Genomic DNA, 13560 nt, shown 5'->3' with positions numbered 1-13560 from the left:
CAGGCTAGAGAAGAATATCAGGTGTCCTCTTCCAACACATGCCACTTATTCTTTTGAAGCAGGGTCTCTCCCTGAACTTGGAGCCAGGTATCTTCAACTAGGCCATAGCCAGAAAGTCTAGAGTCTCTTGCTCTACCTCCATCAGATCTGATGGCAAGCATGAATGAGACCCCCAGCTGGATGCATGGGTGCTACAATCTGAACTCTCATCCTCATGACTGAGTAGCAAGTACTCTAACAGCTGAACCATCATCTCTCCAGTCCCTTACTGTAGTTTTTCTGAGACAAGATCTGTATTGTATAGTCCAAGCTACTTTCCAGCTTGTAACCCCGCCTCAGGCTCCCACGGAAGGGTAGTAAGCATGGCTTAGCATCCAGACTCCCAATGTTGGCATTTTCATATCTCTTCAATGCCATTCTTTTTTTTTTTTTCCTATTTTTTTTTGTATGTGATTACACTGTAGCTATCCTCAGACACCACCCCAGAAGATAGCATCAGATCCCATTACAGATGGTTGTAAGCCACCATGTGGTTTCTGGGAATTGAACTCAGGACCTCTGGAAGAGCAGTCAGTATTCTTAACTGCTGAGCCATCTCTCCAGTCCCTTAATGCCACTCTTTTACTGAGATAATAACTCTATTAGTTCTGAGTTGAGTATTTTATTTTTAAAAGGGAGTTATGGGAAGTGACTCTACTTGGAGCTTACTATGTAGACCAGGCTGGCCTTGACCTCACAGAGATCAACTTCTCTGTCTGGAGTGTTGGGCTTAAAGGTGGGCACTACATAACTGGCCTCAGTTGAGCATCTTGATCTTGTTTTCAGGAAAAACAAGAGTTGTTTATTACCTCCGTAAAATCCTGCCTATTCCCTCTAGACATTTTCTTTTTTGTTTGTTTTACTGAGACAAGGACTCACTATGTAGCCCTGGATGGCCTTGGACTCACTACATAGACCGGGCTGACCTTGACCTCATAGATAGCTACCTCTTCTTGCTGAGTGCTGAGGTTAAAGGTAGGCCTTCAGTGAGAATCTCTTTAAAGGAGCTTCCCTAATTTCAAAAGAGTGAGAAAATAGAAACCTGCATTTACCTCTGTGTTGTGAATTTCTAGAGTTGTTTTCTTATAATGGTTCATGTTCTCCACTCCTAGATTAGTCACCGCGAGGAAGCCAAATTGGATCCGGGAGTCTTTTTCTAAAGGCCAGTACTGGCCACATTTTCTCCTGCCGCCTTCCTCAAAGCTGAAGACATAGAGAGCAAGTTAAGCCTTCACTCTTCAACCAGCTGTAAGCTGCTTCCCACCACAAACTGCTGAGTTTATAGCAATGTGATCTGCACTGCTCCTGCAGTCACTGATACTTGGCAGAAAAAGGATATCTCTTCATTCTAAACAGGCGTTAAAACAGCTACTGTTCTTACATGTATACATTTAGCAGACATGTATTGTACATTCACTGTATCATCTGGACTCTTTCCTGATAACCTGGTTGTATTTCTCACATATAGTAGCAAAAACACAGGGAGGCCTAGACCTTAGCCACTGCTCAGTTTTTTTCCCACAGAGGGCCCTGGGCTGACACACGAATGGAAAAGACACAATTCCTGTATGTAACTAAGTCCACATACTTCATCTCACCACTTTTGAGTGGCCTCAGAGAACTCTGAGGTGGTACTTCTCCCAACTACAGATAGCTACTGACAGTATCTGAGGAAGGGAACTGAGCAAACATCTTCTTCCCCATCTGAAATAGGTTATAATAATGATGATACTAATAAAATATGAAATTCCTGAAATTTGGCAATAAAACAACCCTTTATTCAGAACTTCCTGCCTTATGTTTCAACCCTCTTTTTTCTGTTCCCTTACAGGTAGAGATGTGAATGAACAGAATAGCAGTCAGAAGAAGAAGGAAATGAAGGGCTAAGGGAACTGGCAATTCAGCAGCCAGGAAGGCACCCCTCCTCTTCAGACAAGAGGCAGCTTAAAGGTGAGCTGCTGGCATTTGGTGGGTGGAGGGGCTTGAACTAGCCCTAGGTCCCTACAGTTATGGATTACATATCTATCTCAAGGCTAACGCCATCCCCACCGTGTCCTAGTGTGCTAACTACAGATGTGGCATGGCTTTCCTAATCATTCAAGCTTAGGGTCAGGGAATCTATGGATATAAGACTAACTCACCGGGTGGTCATGACAATCACCAAAACCTTTTGCTCCCAAACCATGAGCCAGAAGTCACGATAGGTGTTCTCCAAAGGACCTGGAATGAAAGGAGAGGAGGGAGAGCAGGCCTTTAGAAGCAGGTCTCTCTTTCTAGACTTGTCCTTTAAATAGTTACCTCTGAAGCACAGACTGAAACAGGATCTTATACAGACTCAGACTCACTGTCGTCCAATAGAACCTTGAACTCCTGTTCCTCAGGTCTCCACCTCCCAAGTACTATGATTACAAGTGTTCACATGAGCCCTGTCTTGTCTCTCCTTATTCAGGGAGGTCCTCAAACTCACTGTACCATCTCCGTATGGGTGAGTATTAAAAACAGAATGACAGGATTGGAAAGATGGCTCAGCAGTTGAAAACTCATACTGCTCTTGCAGAAGACCTAAATTCAGCTCCCAGCACCTACATCAGGTATCTCACAACAGCCTGCAACTCCAGCTTCATGGGATCCAACGCCTTTCTGGCATTCACACGCACGCATGTACACACACACACACACACACACACACACACACACACACACACACACACACACACACACACACACACACAAAGACTACCTGCTGCTCTTTCTAAGGAACTGGATTCAATTCTAAGCACCCACATGGAAGCTAAGAGCTTTTATAACTCTAGTTCCAGAGGACCTAATGCCCTCTTCTGGTCACTGTGGGCACTGCGTGCATGTACTGTCGCAGGCAAAACACCTATACACACAAAATAAAAATAAAAATTTAAAGATAAATAAAATGACTCTGTACAAAAAATAAAAGGAAAGAGAATGTTCAGATTTTAAAGATGTCCAGGTGAGCCACATGTAGGAACATTGTTAAAGACCCTCTCAGAACCTGAACCACAGAGCCTTGACAACCATATCTATGGTAACAGTGTCAAGTCTATGCCCACCCATCTCTCTTTCTACCTCACTAGCCCTCAGCCTCATAATACAGTGACGACTAAACCAGGCTACTTCTGTGTCCCACTGTCTCAAATCCCTTAGGACAGAGACCTAGTCTTGTTCAAAATCTTTTCACTTACTTATATATTTACCTTCCCTCACTCCCTTTTTCTTTTGTGAGACGGGATCTTACTGTATAATTCAGACAGGACTCAAACTTGTGATTCAAATTATAGGCATGTGCCACCATGCCCAGTTTTCTTTCTCAATTTTCTTATCTCTAATAATAGGACTTCCAGTATTCTTGGTTAAAATTATTATCATCACTGCTGGTTTTGTTTATAAGTGTTGGGGTGTGATGTGATGAGCAGGCCTGCCACAGTGCACATGTGGCTATGAGAGGACCTGAATGCTAAGAACTTATATTTTAGGTTTGTTTTCTCCTTCCACCTTACATGGTGCAGGAGATTTGACTCAGGCCACTAGGCCTGTAACACCAGCACTTTTACTGTGCAAGTCATCTCAGTATTTTTAAATCATTTACTCTTTTAAAAAACTGGAGTCGGGGTTGGGGATTTGGCTCAGTGGCAGAGTGCTTGCCTGGGAAGCGCAAGGCCCTGGGTTCGGTCCCCAGTTCAAAAAAAAGAATTAAAAAAAAATAAAATAAAAAAAATAAAAACTGGAGTCACTTGGTGGGGGGAGTGACATATGCCTTTAATCCCAGCACTTGGGAGGCAGGTGTATATCTGTGAGTTTGAGGCCAACCTGGGCTACAGAGTGAATTTCAGGAAAGCCAGGGCTACACAGAGAAACCCTGTCTGGAGGGAAAGGTGGTGGGGGAGATAGTCTAGAATAACAACAGCACACTCACACTAAAGAGGGGACAAGTGGACAGCCACTGGTGGTGATAGATGCTTTTAATCGTAGTACTTGGGAGGCAGAGGCAGAGGCAGATGGACCTCTGAGTTCCATTACAGCCAGGGCTACACAGAGAAACCCTATCTCAAAAAAACAAAACGGAAAAAGAAAAAAAGGTGGTCAACTTTAACACACCCATTTCCATCCTCTCCCAGAAGTTATCAAGGAAAATCTAGTAATTGTTTCCCCTTAAAGTGTCTTTCCTACACCTGCCCTCTCCCCTGTTTTTTTATATGGGGTTCCAGTGCAGTAAGGAATTTATCATTTTTTTGGTCTAAGTTACTACCACCATTCTAATGTATTTTTCTGAGCATTTCTTTCCCCTTACAGTTTAATACTGAAAAAGGACAATACAGACAAACTGTATCTCTCTGACTCTGTTCCATTCATTATACTGTCTCCCTCACCTGTAATACCACTCCATTTTTAAAGACTTATTTTAGTTTTGTGTATGTGTGTGTTTGGATGTAGGCGTGCATGGCAGATGTGTGTGGGCACCTGCAGAGGTCAGACTTGCTGGGCCTAGGGTTACAAGCATTATAAGCCTCCCTATATGGTCACTGGGAACTGAACCCTGGTCCTCTGGAAGAGGGGTAAATGCTAAGTCATCTCTCCCAGCCTTCTATTTTTAAGTGCCCAGTCTTCCTCTAGACTCTCTTTGATCAGGACACTGGAAGGACTTTTTCTTCCCTAAGCCTTGGATGGCACAGCTGGTCCTAAATACTTCAACCATTTAAATTATAGCATATTACATCAGACAGTAAAGAAAATCCACACTTCAGCAAACAGATATGGAGGATAAATGCCATTTTCGAAATTGTCTGTTATAATTAGAACCTGCACTATGATGAGTACTTTGCGACAAATGTCTTTGTAACAACTCCTCGGGATGATATTTTGTTTTCCCAGTGTTTTTCCCTATTTTCAGAGAAACAGGGTAATATCACAGATCAATTTAGACTAGAAAGCCCAATGGTTCCAAGGTTTGTGTCAAAGTCTTTAGTAATCGCTAACATTTTGTATGTGAATGAATGAGAGAATATACACATGTATGAATAGCTACTCACATATACATGTGGAATCAATGGTTAACGCCCAGTGTCGCCCTTTGGCTGCCACCCACCTCGTTTTGCATTTCATGGTATTTTTGTTTTGTTTAGTTTCAAGATGGAGTCTCTCACTAGGACCTGGTATCTGCCTGTTAGCTACACTGGATAGACCCTGAGCCCCAGGGAACCTCCTATCTCTGCCTCCCTAGTGCTGAGATAACAAGTGCCTAACACTAGCACCCACAGGAGAGCTCACCACCATCTGGTTCCAGGGGATTTGACACTGTCTTCTAGCACCCATGGTCAGTGCATGCATGCATGCAAGGAAAACACTTCTACATACAAAACAAAAATAAATAAATAAATAAAAATTTAAAAACAAAAATAAAGACAAGAAGTAGGAGGAGTGACAGCCTACTCTGCAAAGATAGGCTCCATCACAACAAAGATAGACAGACAGACAGATAGACAGGCAGATACAGAAAGATAGAATAAAGGATCTTATTTCAGAGAGGGAGAAATGGCTCAGTGGTTAAGAACACTAGCTGTTCTTTCAGAGGATCCAGATTCAGTTCCTGGCACCCATATAGTAGTTCACAACCACTCTAATCCCAGAGGATCTGATGCCCTCTTCTGACTTCTGTAGGCAATGCGTATATGTGGTACACAGACTTTAATGCAGGCAAAATACCTATACACATAAAATAATAAGAAAATTAAGATGATTTTATCTCAAGACAGGTAAGAGGCAGTATAGCTTAGTGGTAGAGCTCGTGCTTAGCATGCCCAAAGCTCTGGGTTCGATTTCCCATATTCAAAACTGTGAGGAGACATCCTAATTTGGGAAACATATCTGTTTCTTCTAAATCCTTATCATGTGCCATTAAGGAAGTTAAATCCCTCTCTCTACCTACCTTGAATTCTGTGTCTGGTTTATCAGATATTCTAACTGCTTAGCTATGCCAATTCTAACAATAGTTTTGGGGTTTTGAGGGAGAGTCTTTTGAAACAGGGTCTCAATGTGTAGCACAGGCTGGTCTTGAATGAATGATCCCACTGTCTCTGCCACCATCAAGTATTATCTGTACTTAGCCATGGTTTGAATATGGAAAAATAAAGTGGGTGTGGGTCAATGGTCAAACACGTGTTTGTCCTGTGCAAGGCCCTGGGTTTGAGCATCAGAACTCAGGGATTCTAGTAATAAAGTACATGAGAAGTACAAGCAGTGGTGCTTGGATGAGGGTGGGACTTAGAGATGCAGAAAAGTGCCTGTACTGCCTTCTTGGTGTTCATGTATGGGTAATGCTTAACTGTTGTGATTTATTTAGAAAATGAAAATAAAATGGTGGAACACCCCTTTAGTCCCAGCACTTTGGAGGCAGAAGCAGCCAGACCTGGGTAGGAGGCCAATTTGACCTACAAAAAGAGATCCAGGACAGCCAGGACTACACAGAGAAACCCTGTCTAAAAAAAAAATAAAAACAAAAAAGGAAAATGAAGATAAAATCATTAACTCTAAGATCCAGAGACAATGTAAACATTTTTCAACATCTCCAAGACCTTTCCTATGTATATTTATAGATATGGGCAAATAAAACAGCTAACAGAATAAACCTTTCACCTCATGACAGCAAATCTTTTTTTATGTAGCTTGCCATGGTGAAAACTTGAGAGTGAAGAGATACCTCAACAGTTATGAGTGCTGGCTGTTCTTCCATAGAGCCTGGGTTTGATTCCCAGCACCCACACGATGGCTCACAACCATCTGTAACTACGGTTTCAGGAGACCCAGCACATCATCTAGCCTCCATTGGCATCAGACACGCACATGTCACACAGACATATAAATAAGCAAAATACCTATTTGCATAAAATTTAAAATATAATTGTCTTAAAGTATAGCTCTTACAATTACATTTGTTGGAGCTGTGAATTTTGAATCTAATTTAATGCATATTACATTCTTGGATATCTAGACTCAATCTAAAGCCTTAAATATCTTTGTCAGTGTCTGCTTCCACAAGGAAGATATCCTAATATCATATGATGTGAGTACAAGCTGGGCATGCCTATAATCCCAGTACTTGGAAGGAGGAGGCAGCAACAACATCAAGAGTTCAAATCATCCTCAACTGAGTTCGGGGCCAGCCTAAGTTACATGAAACCCCTTGTCAAAACACAAAAATCAAAATAATAGATGTTGGTAAAGCTGAGTATGGTGGTTCATCCCTATGATCTCTACATTTGGGAGTCTGAGACAGGAGGATCACTGTGAGTTTCAAGCCTGCCCAAGCTATAGACTGAGGTACTATCTCAAAACACACAACAGCAAATACACTAAGGGGCTGCAGGGCTGTATGGTTGGCAATGTGCTTACTTCATGAAGACCTGCGTGTGATCCCTAGTACCCAACAACTTTCCAGCCCCAAGCCTCTGCTAACATCACAGATGTGTAACACCACACCCAGCAAGCTCCAAACCAACAAAGGCTATCTGAAAATAAAAACAAAGAAGCTGGGAGAAATGGCTCATTGGGTAAAAATTCTTGCTACATAACCATGAAGACCTTAATCAAATCCCAGGAACACACACAGAAAGGCAGGCATGGTGTACATGCTTATAACTCCAGCACTTGGAGGGAAAGGAAGGCTCTCTAGGGCTTGCTTACCACCAGCCAAGCTCCAAGTTCAGTGATAGACCCTATCTCAAAAAAACAAGGTGGAGAATGACAGAGCAGGTCACCTGATACTCTCCTCTAGATCTGCCCACACACAAAAATAAACATACATGTGTAAGTTTGTGTGTGTGTGTGTGTGTGTGTGTGTATGTTTGTGTGAGCACATACGATACCACACACATATAACTGGACTTCTATAGGTCTAAAGTGACTGCTTTACTTTGACACAGAGAACCAATTTACTGAGTTAGCTTGAGAGAACTTTTGCACCAGATAGGGATTCAAATTCTGGTTCTCTTAATAGCTATGTATTCAAGGTCACTTAACCAATTGAGTTTCAGTTTGCTTAAATAAACTAAACACACACACACGCTAAATTAAATTTAAAAACCTACTTTACAGATTTACTTTAATAATCAAAGATTATGCTCTTGAAATATAGTACATATTCATAAGAGATGACATTAGAAATATTAATAGTATACACGTATATCTATGTAAATATCAGACCTCTAGAGTTGTGTACGATAGCCCCTGCATGTAATCCTAGCAGTTGGAAGGGAGAAGCAGAAGGCTCAGGAGTTCACTGTCATCCTTTACTACACAGCCAGTATCAAAGAGCCTAAAGTAGATGAGACCCTGCCATGTGTGTATACATATATATGTACATACTTAATTTTCATTCCTCATATATGTCACTATCTATCATCATAGTAGCATCCAATGGAACACCAGTATAACCTTACAGATAGAAAGTCTACAACTGTCTCAGTAATTTGTCCTTAATACCACTTTCTCCCTATAGAGGATACATCATAAGCCCACATTACCTTTAGTTCTTTCTTTAGTAATCTAGAATCTCTTCCTTTTTTCTTTTCTCATGACATTAATATTAAAGAGTTTGAGCCACTTACTTTTTTCTTTTCAAGATAGGGTCTTGCTGTGTAATCCCAGGCTTGCCTCCAATAAACTACTCAGAGTAGGCAGGCTTTGAACTTGGGCTCCTCTGAGTCATGGGATTACAAGCATGTATCAATATGCCTAGTCTGAGCTAGTTTTCTTGTCCTGTGCTCAATGATCTGGATTTGACTGATTTGTTACTCATAACTAGATTCAGATTTCTTTTGATATAATTATTTTCTTGAGATGGTAAAGATCAAATGCAAATCTTTTAAGCATGTGCCATATCACTAAATTACATTCCCAGTCTGAGTCAGATTTTGATTATGAGTGTGCATGATATGTATGTGTGATTACAGACTACTGAGTTCTGATGCCATATACTCTTGGATTACTAGACTAAATCACAGTCCAAAACTTTACTGGTAGTCAGTAACATTATAGGTTTAAATTGCTACTTTTTCTCTTTGTAGTGAGTTTCTATGCACTTTTGGAATTGAAACTCAAAATTTATCTGTCCTCTTCAACTATCAAATTTTATGGAAACCAGGATTTTAGTGGTCATGACAAATTTCCTTTAAAAATTATGACATCTGAGTTAGTATAGTAGCACCAATAATCCCAGCACTAAGGAGGCAGAAGCAGGTGGATCTCTGAGTTCAAGAACAGCCTGGTCTACAGAGCAAGTTCCAGGACAGTCAGGGACAGGGACATACACACACACACACACACACACACACACACACACACACACACACACACACACACACACACACACACGAGCATCATCTAGATGCTGAAAAGTTGGTTCAACAGTCAGGGACACACACACATAAACACACACGCACAATCTAGATGCTGAAAAGTTGGTTCAACAGTCAAGAACGCTTGCTGTTCAATCTGAGGACTTGGTTTTGGATCTTAGCACCTACATAAAAGCTGGGAATAGGCTGGAGAGAGAGCTCAGTGGTGAAGAGCACTTGCTGCCTTTCCCAAAGACACAGGTTTGATTCCCAGTATCCATAAGGCAGCTTATAACCATCTCTAACTCCAGAAGATCTGACACCCTCTTCTGGTTACTACATACACCAGACATGCATATGGTATACAGACTTACATGCAGACCAAACACTCATTCACATATAATTAATTAAAATTAAGAAATCACCTGAAATGGGAACCACACACAGGAGTCACAAAATCAACATGTAAGGCTAAAATAGCTTACCTTGTGTACCAATGTAAGCATTCTTCTGCTTGTAGCCATCCATGAAACTGGCATTGATGTAATCTGTCTAATAATAAAAGGGAGACATCATTGAAAGAACACGCATATACCATTTGACTCATAAAATGATGTATGTGCTGGGTAAATTCAATTCAAGGTATGGATGTTCTCTTCCTGTCAAACAGAAAATGAAAAGTAACAGGGCCAATTTAGCATGCGGGTAGATCATGAGATATTTTTATTAGTAATGAAAGGGAGTAAAGAAGAGGCAGGAATATAGCTGAGTGGAAGAGTGCTTCTGTGGGCCACTTGCTTCACTTTGGCAAATGTACTAGCACAAATGGATGGATGGATGGATGGATGGATGGATGGATGGATGGATGGACGAATAGATGGATGGATAGATTTCACAATAACCCTTTCATCATACCATACACAAAAATCTAAGTCCTACATAGTAGCATATGCCTGTAATCCCAGTACTCAAGGGGCAGAGGCTAGAGGATCACATCAAGTTCAGGGGCTGGGGATTTAGCTCAGTGGTAGTCGCGCTTGCCTAGGAAGCACAAGGCCCTGGGTTTGGGTCCCCAGCTCCAAAAAAAAAAAAAAAAAAAAAAAAAAAAAAAAAAAAGTTCAAAGCCAGTTTTGTCTACAATAGTAAATTCTAAACCAACTGAGCTATACAGTGAGATCCTCTCTTTAAAAATGAAAACTTATGGGCTAGAGAGATGGCTCAGTGGTTAAGAGCACTGACTGTTCTTCCAGAGATCCTGAGTTCAAATCCCAGCAACCACATGGCGGCTCACAACCTTCTGTAATGGGATCTGATGCCCTCTTCCGGTGTGTCTGAAGATAGCTCAGTGTACTTATATAATAAATAAATAGAAAATAATAATAATAAAAAGAAAACTTATGAACGAAACACCTCAAAATAAAATAAAGACACAAAGGAAAACGTTAAGATAAACTCTCAGACAAAAGCAAACTGGACAAGCTGCAGGGGAACAAGCCAGTAAGCAGCATTCCTCCATGGTCTCTGCTTCAGTTCTGAATCTAGGTTCCTGCCTTGGCTTCCCTTGAGGATGGATTGTAACATGAAAGCCAAATAAACTCTTTCCTCCTCAAGGTGCTTTAAAGCCAGTGTTTATCATAGCAACAGAAGATAAGAACAAACGAACACACCACTGAAACTAAAAATGAGACATAATTTACAAAAATGTACATCTAGGCTGTGTCTATGACTTGGTGAGAGCTTGCCTGGCAAGCATGGAGCCTTGGGTTCAATCCTTAGCAACACAAACAAACAAACAAACAAACAACTAGGTATGGTGCTATATACATGTAATCCTAGCACTTGCAGGAGGAACAGAGTTCAAGGTCATCCCAGAGTGCATAGGATGTTTGAGGCCAGTTTGGTCTACATGAGACCCTGTCAATAAACAAATAAATAAATAACCAAAGCTGGTGTTGTGGTAAATGCCTCTGAACAAAAAATTCAGGAGAGTAAGACAGGAGGCCAGACTGGCTGCATAACAACCTTTGAATTCAAAAAAGAAAATTCAAGGGCAGGGACGTAAATGTTCATTTACTGTGAAAAGAGTCTCTAGCATTGTTTGTAGCAATGGAATTACAAGTCAGGCAATGATCTTCAGATTAACTACAGAACGATTAGAATCATCTCCTGTTATACTCATCCACAAATATATTCCCAATATCTGCAAATAAATCAGATGCAAATCCTCAGATTATTTTAGGATGACTAGAAAAAATATCCTGGTACACTGGGGTTCACTCAAACCTACACAACACTGCTATATACACTGGTAACAGAGCACTCAAAAAAAAAAAAAACCCAAAACAACAACAACAACAAAAAAACAGGTATTTTTTTCACTCAATCATTATCTTTCACTCCTGAAGAGAATATATTAAGGCAATTTCAGCAGTACTGTGAGTAAAAAGCTTGGCTATCTGTCATGGGAGAAGAATAAGAATCCTGGGCAGGACTATGAATGCCTGAAATAGAAGGGTCAAGAAACCGTGAAAGCAGAACCTATGATTTTCTCAAAATTATCCTCAAGCAAAACAAAGGCTGATATATCAAATATGTATAATGCAAGTCTAAATAGGTGCTCTTAATTTTCTCTACTTTCAAAGAGGAACTATAATCGATAGTAAGTTGTGGGAAGGGAGAGGTTGTTTGCTTGATTAGGACTCCCCGCCCCCCCCCCCACATCTGTTTATTATTTCTCTGTGTGGCCCTGGCTGTCCTGGAACTCACTCTGTAGACCAGGTTGGCCTCTTTTTTATTTATTTTTTTTTTTTCCGGAGCTGGGGACTGAACCCAGGGCCTTGCGCTTACTAGGCAAGTGCTCTACCACTGAGCTAAATCCCCAACCCTACTGAGCTAAATCCCCAACCCTCTGTTTATTATTTCTGTGGTGTGTGGCTGTGTGGGTGGTGCTAGGGCACACATGCACACATATGTGCACCACACCACTTATGTGAAGGTTAGACAACAACTCTAGGGAAGTCATTTTTTTCTCTTTTCTACCATGTGATTCTGGGTACTGATCTGAACTTGTAAGGCTGGGCAGCAAATGCCCTGAGGTGCTGAGCCATCTAACCAGTCCAGGGGTTGGTTGACTTTGCTCTAGTCGTCCTTTTCCTTGAGTAGGTTTTGTAGCCCTCTCAAATAAAGGTAACAGCACTTGTACAAAACCTGAGAAGGGAGGGATTCAGTGTGGGGACCATGTGGTGGGAAAAAGGAACCAACTCCAAGAGTTGTCCTATAAGCTCCTCCTAGGCACTGAGGCACATGTACCCATGTGCACAGACATGAACTATAAATAACAGCTGGGCACATGCCCCCCTTCCCTTTTTTTGAGACAGGGTCTCTCTACTTAGCCTTGGCTGTCCTGGAACTCACTCTGTAGACCAGACTATCATACACCTTTAATGGAAGCACTTGGGAGGCAGAGACAGGCTTATCTACTTGAGTTAAAGGTCAACCTGGTCTATACTGCAAGTCCCAGGCCAGGCAAGACTATATAGTGAGATCCAGCATTAAAATGAAAAAAAAAAAAGCAAACAAACAACAACAAAAACCCACATAATATACCAGCCTGTCAGCATCCACAACAAAATCGACTTATTCTCTTTGGTATGGCGACATGGGTATTTAAGGACTGTCTCCAGCAACAGAATACATCAAAATCATAACTCAAATGTCATCTCTCTGGTGTCGAGTCCATTTCATCCACCTGCAGCACAATACTAAGTTTCACCTTGAAAGAGTCTTAATTCCCATGGTGCTGAGAAAAATACAGCATTAATCTATCTACCTGAGTGTGACCACTTCGTTTTGTCAGCTTCACACGTGTTTGGTCCAGGCAGGGTACATCTCCATATCTGTTTTTCTCTAGGTTTCCTGGAGACCTGAAGAAAGTAAGAGGCAAATTAAAACAAGGGGAAGTGTGAGGATCAGGAGTTCAAGATCATTCTAAGCTACATGCAGAACTTCAGGACAGCCAGGACTAAACAAGATCCCTTCTCTAAAGATAAGCGATGGGGGGGCTGAACCTCAGTGGAAGAGTACTTGCATAACCCTTGTTGCTTCTACTTTGAACTATTCCAACTGAGCCACACCCCCTCCAGCAATATAAATATTATTA

General features: G+C 41.3%; 1 protein-coding gene across 3 annotated transcripts in view; it reads right to left on the bottom strand.

The window, feature by feature from the left end:
* Window positions 1–13560, bottom strand: part of Ptpn9 (protein tyrosine phosphatase non-receptor type 9) — an 80698-nt gene that overhangs the window by 3917 nt on the left and 63221 nt on the right. For all 3 annotated transcript variants that reach the window (XM_032909910.1, XM_032909911.1, XM_032909912.1), the window contains exons 8-11: window positions 13231–13324; window positions 9887–9953; window positions 2181–2259; window positions 1092–1242 (exon numbers count right to left, since the gene is read on the bottom strand). In XM_032909910.1, coding sequence (XP_032765801.1) covers window positions 1092–1242; window positions 2181–2259; window positions 9887–9953; window positions 13231–13324 — 391 coding nt within the window. The remainder of the gene's footprint in view (window positions 1–1091; window positions 1243–2180; window positions 2260–9886; window positions 9954–13230; window positions 13325–13560) is intronic.

This window comes from Rattus rattus, chromosome 8, assembly GCF_011064425.1.
Source record: "Rattus rattus isolate New Zealand chromosome 8, Rrattus_CSIRO_v1, whole genome shotgun sequence".
Taxonomy (NCBI): Eukaryota; Metazoa; Chordata; class Mammalia; order Rodentia; family Muridae; genus Rattus; species Rattus rattus.
This window is presented reverse-complemented; position numbering and strand designations above follow the sequence as displayed.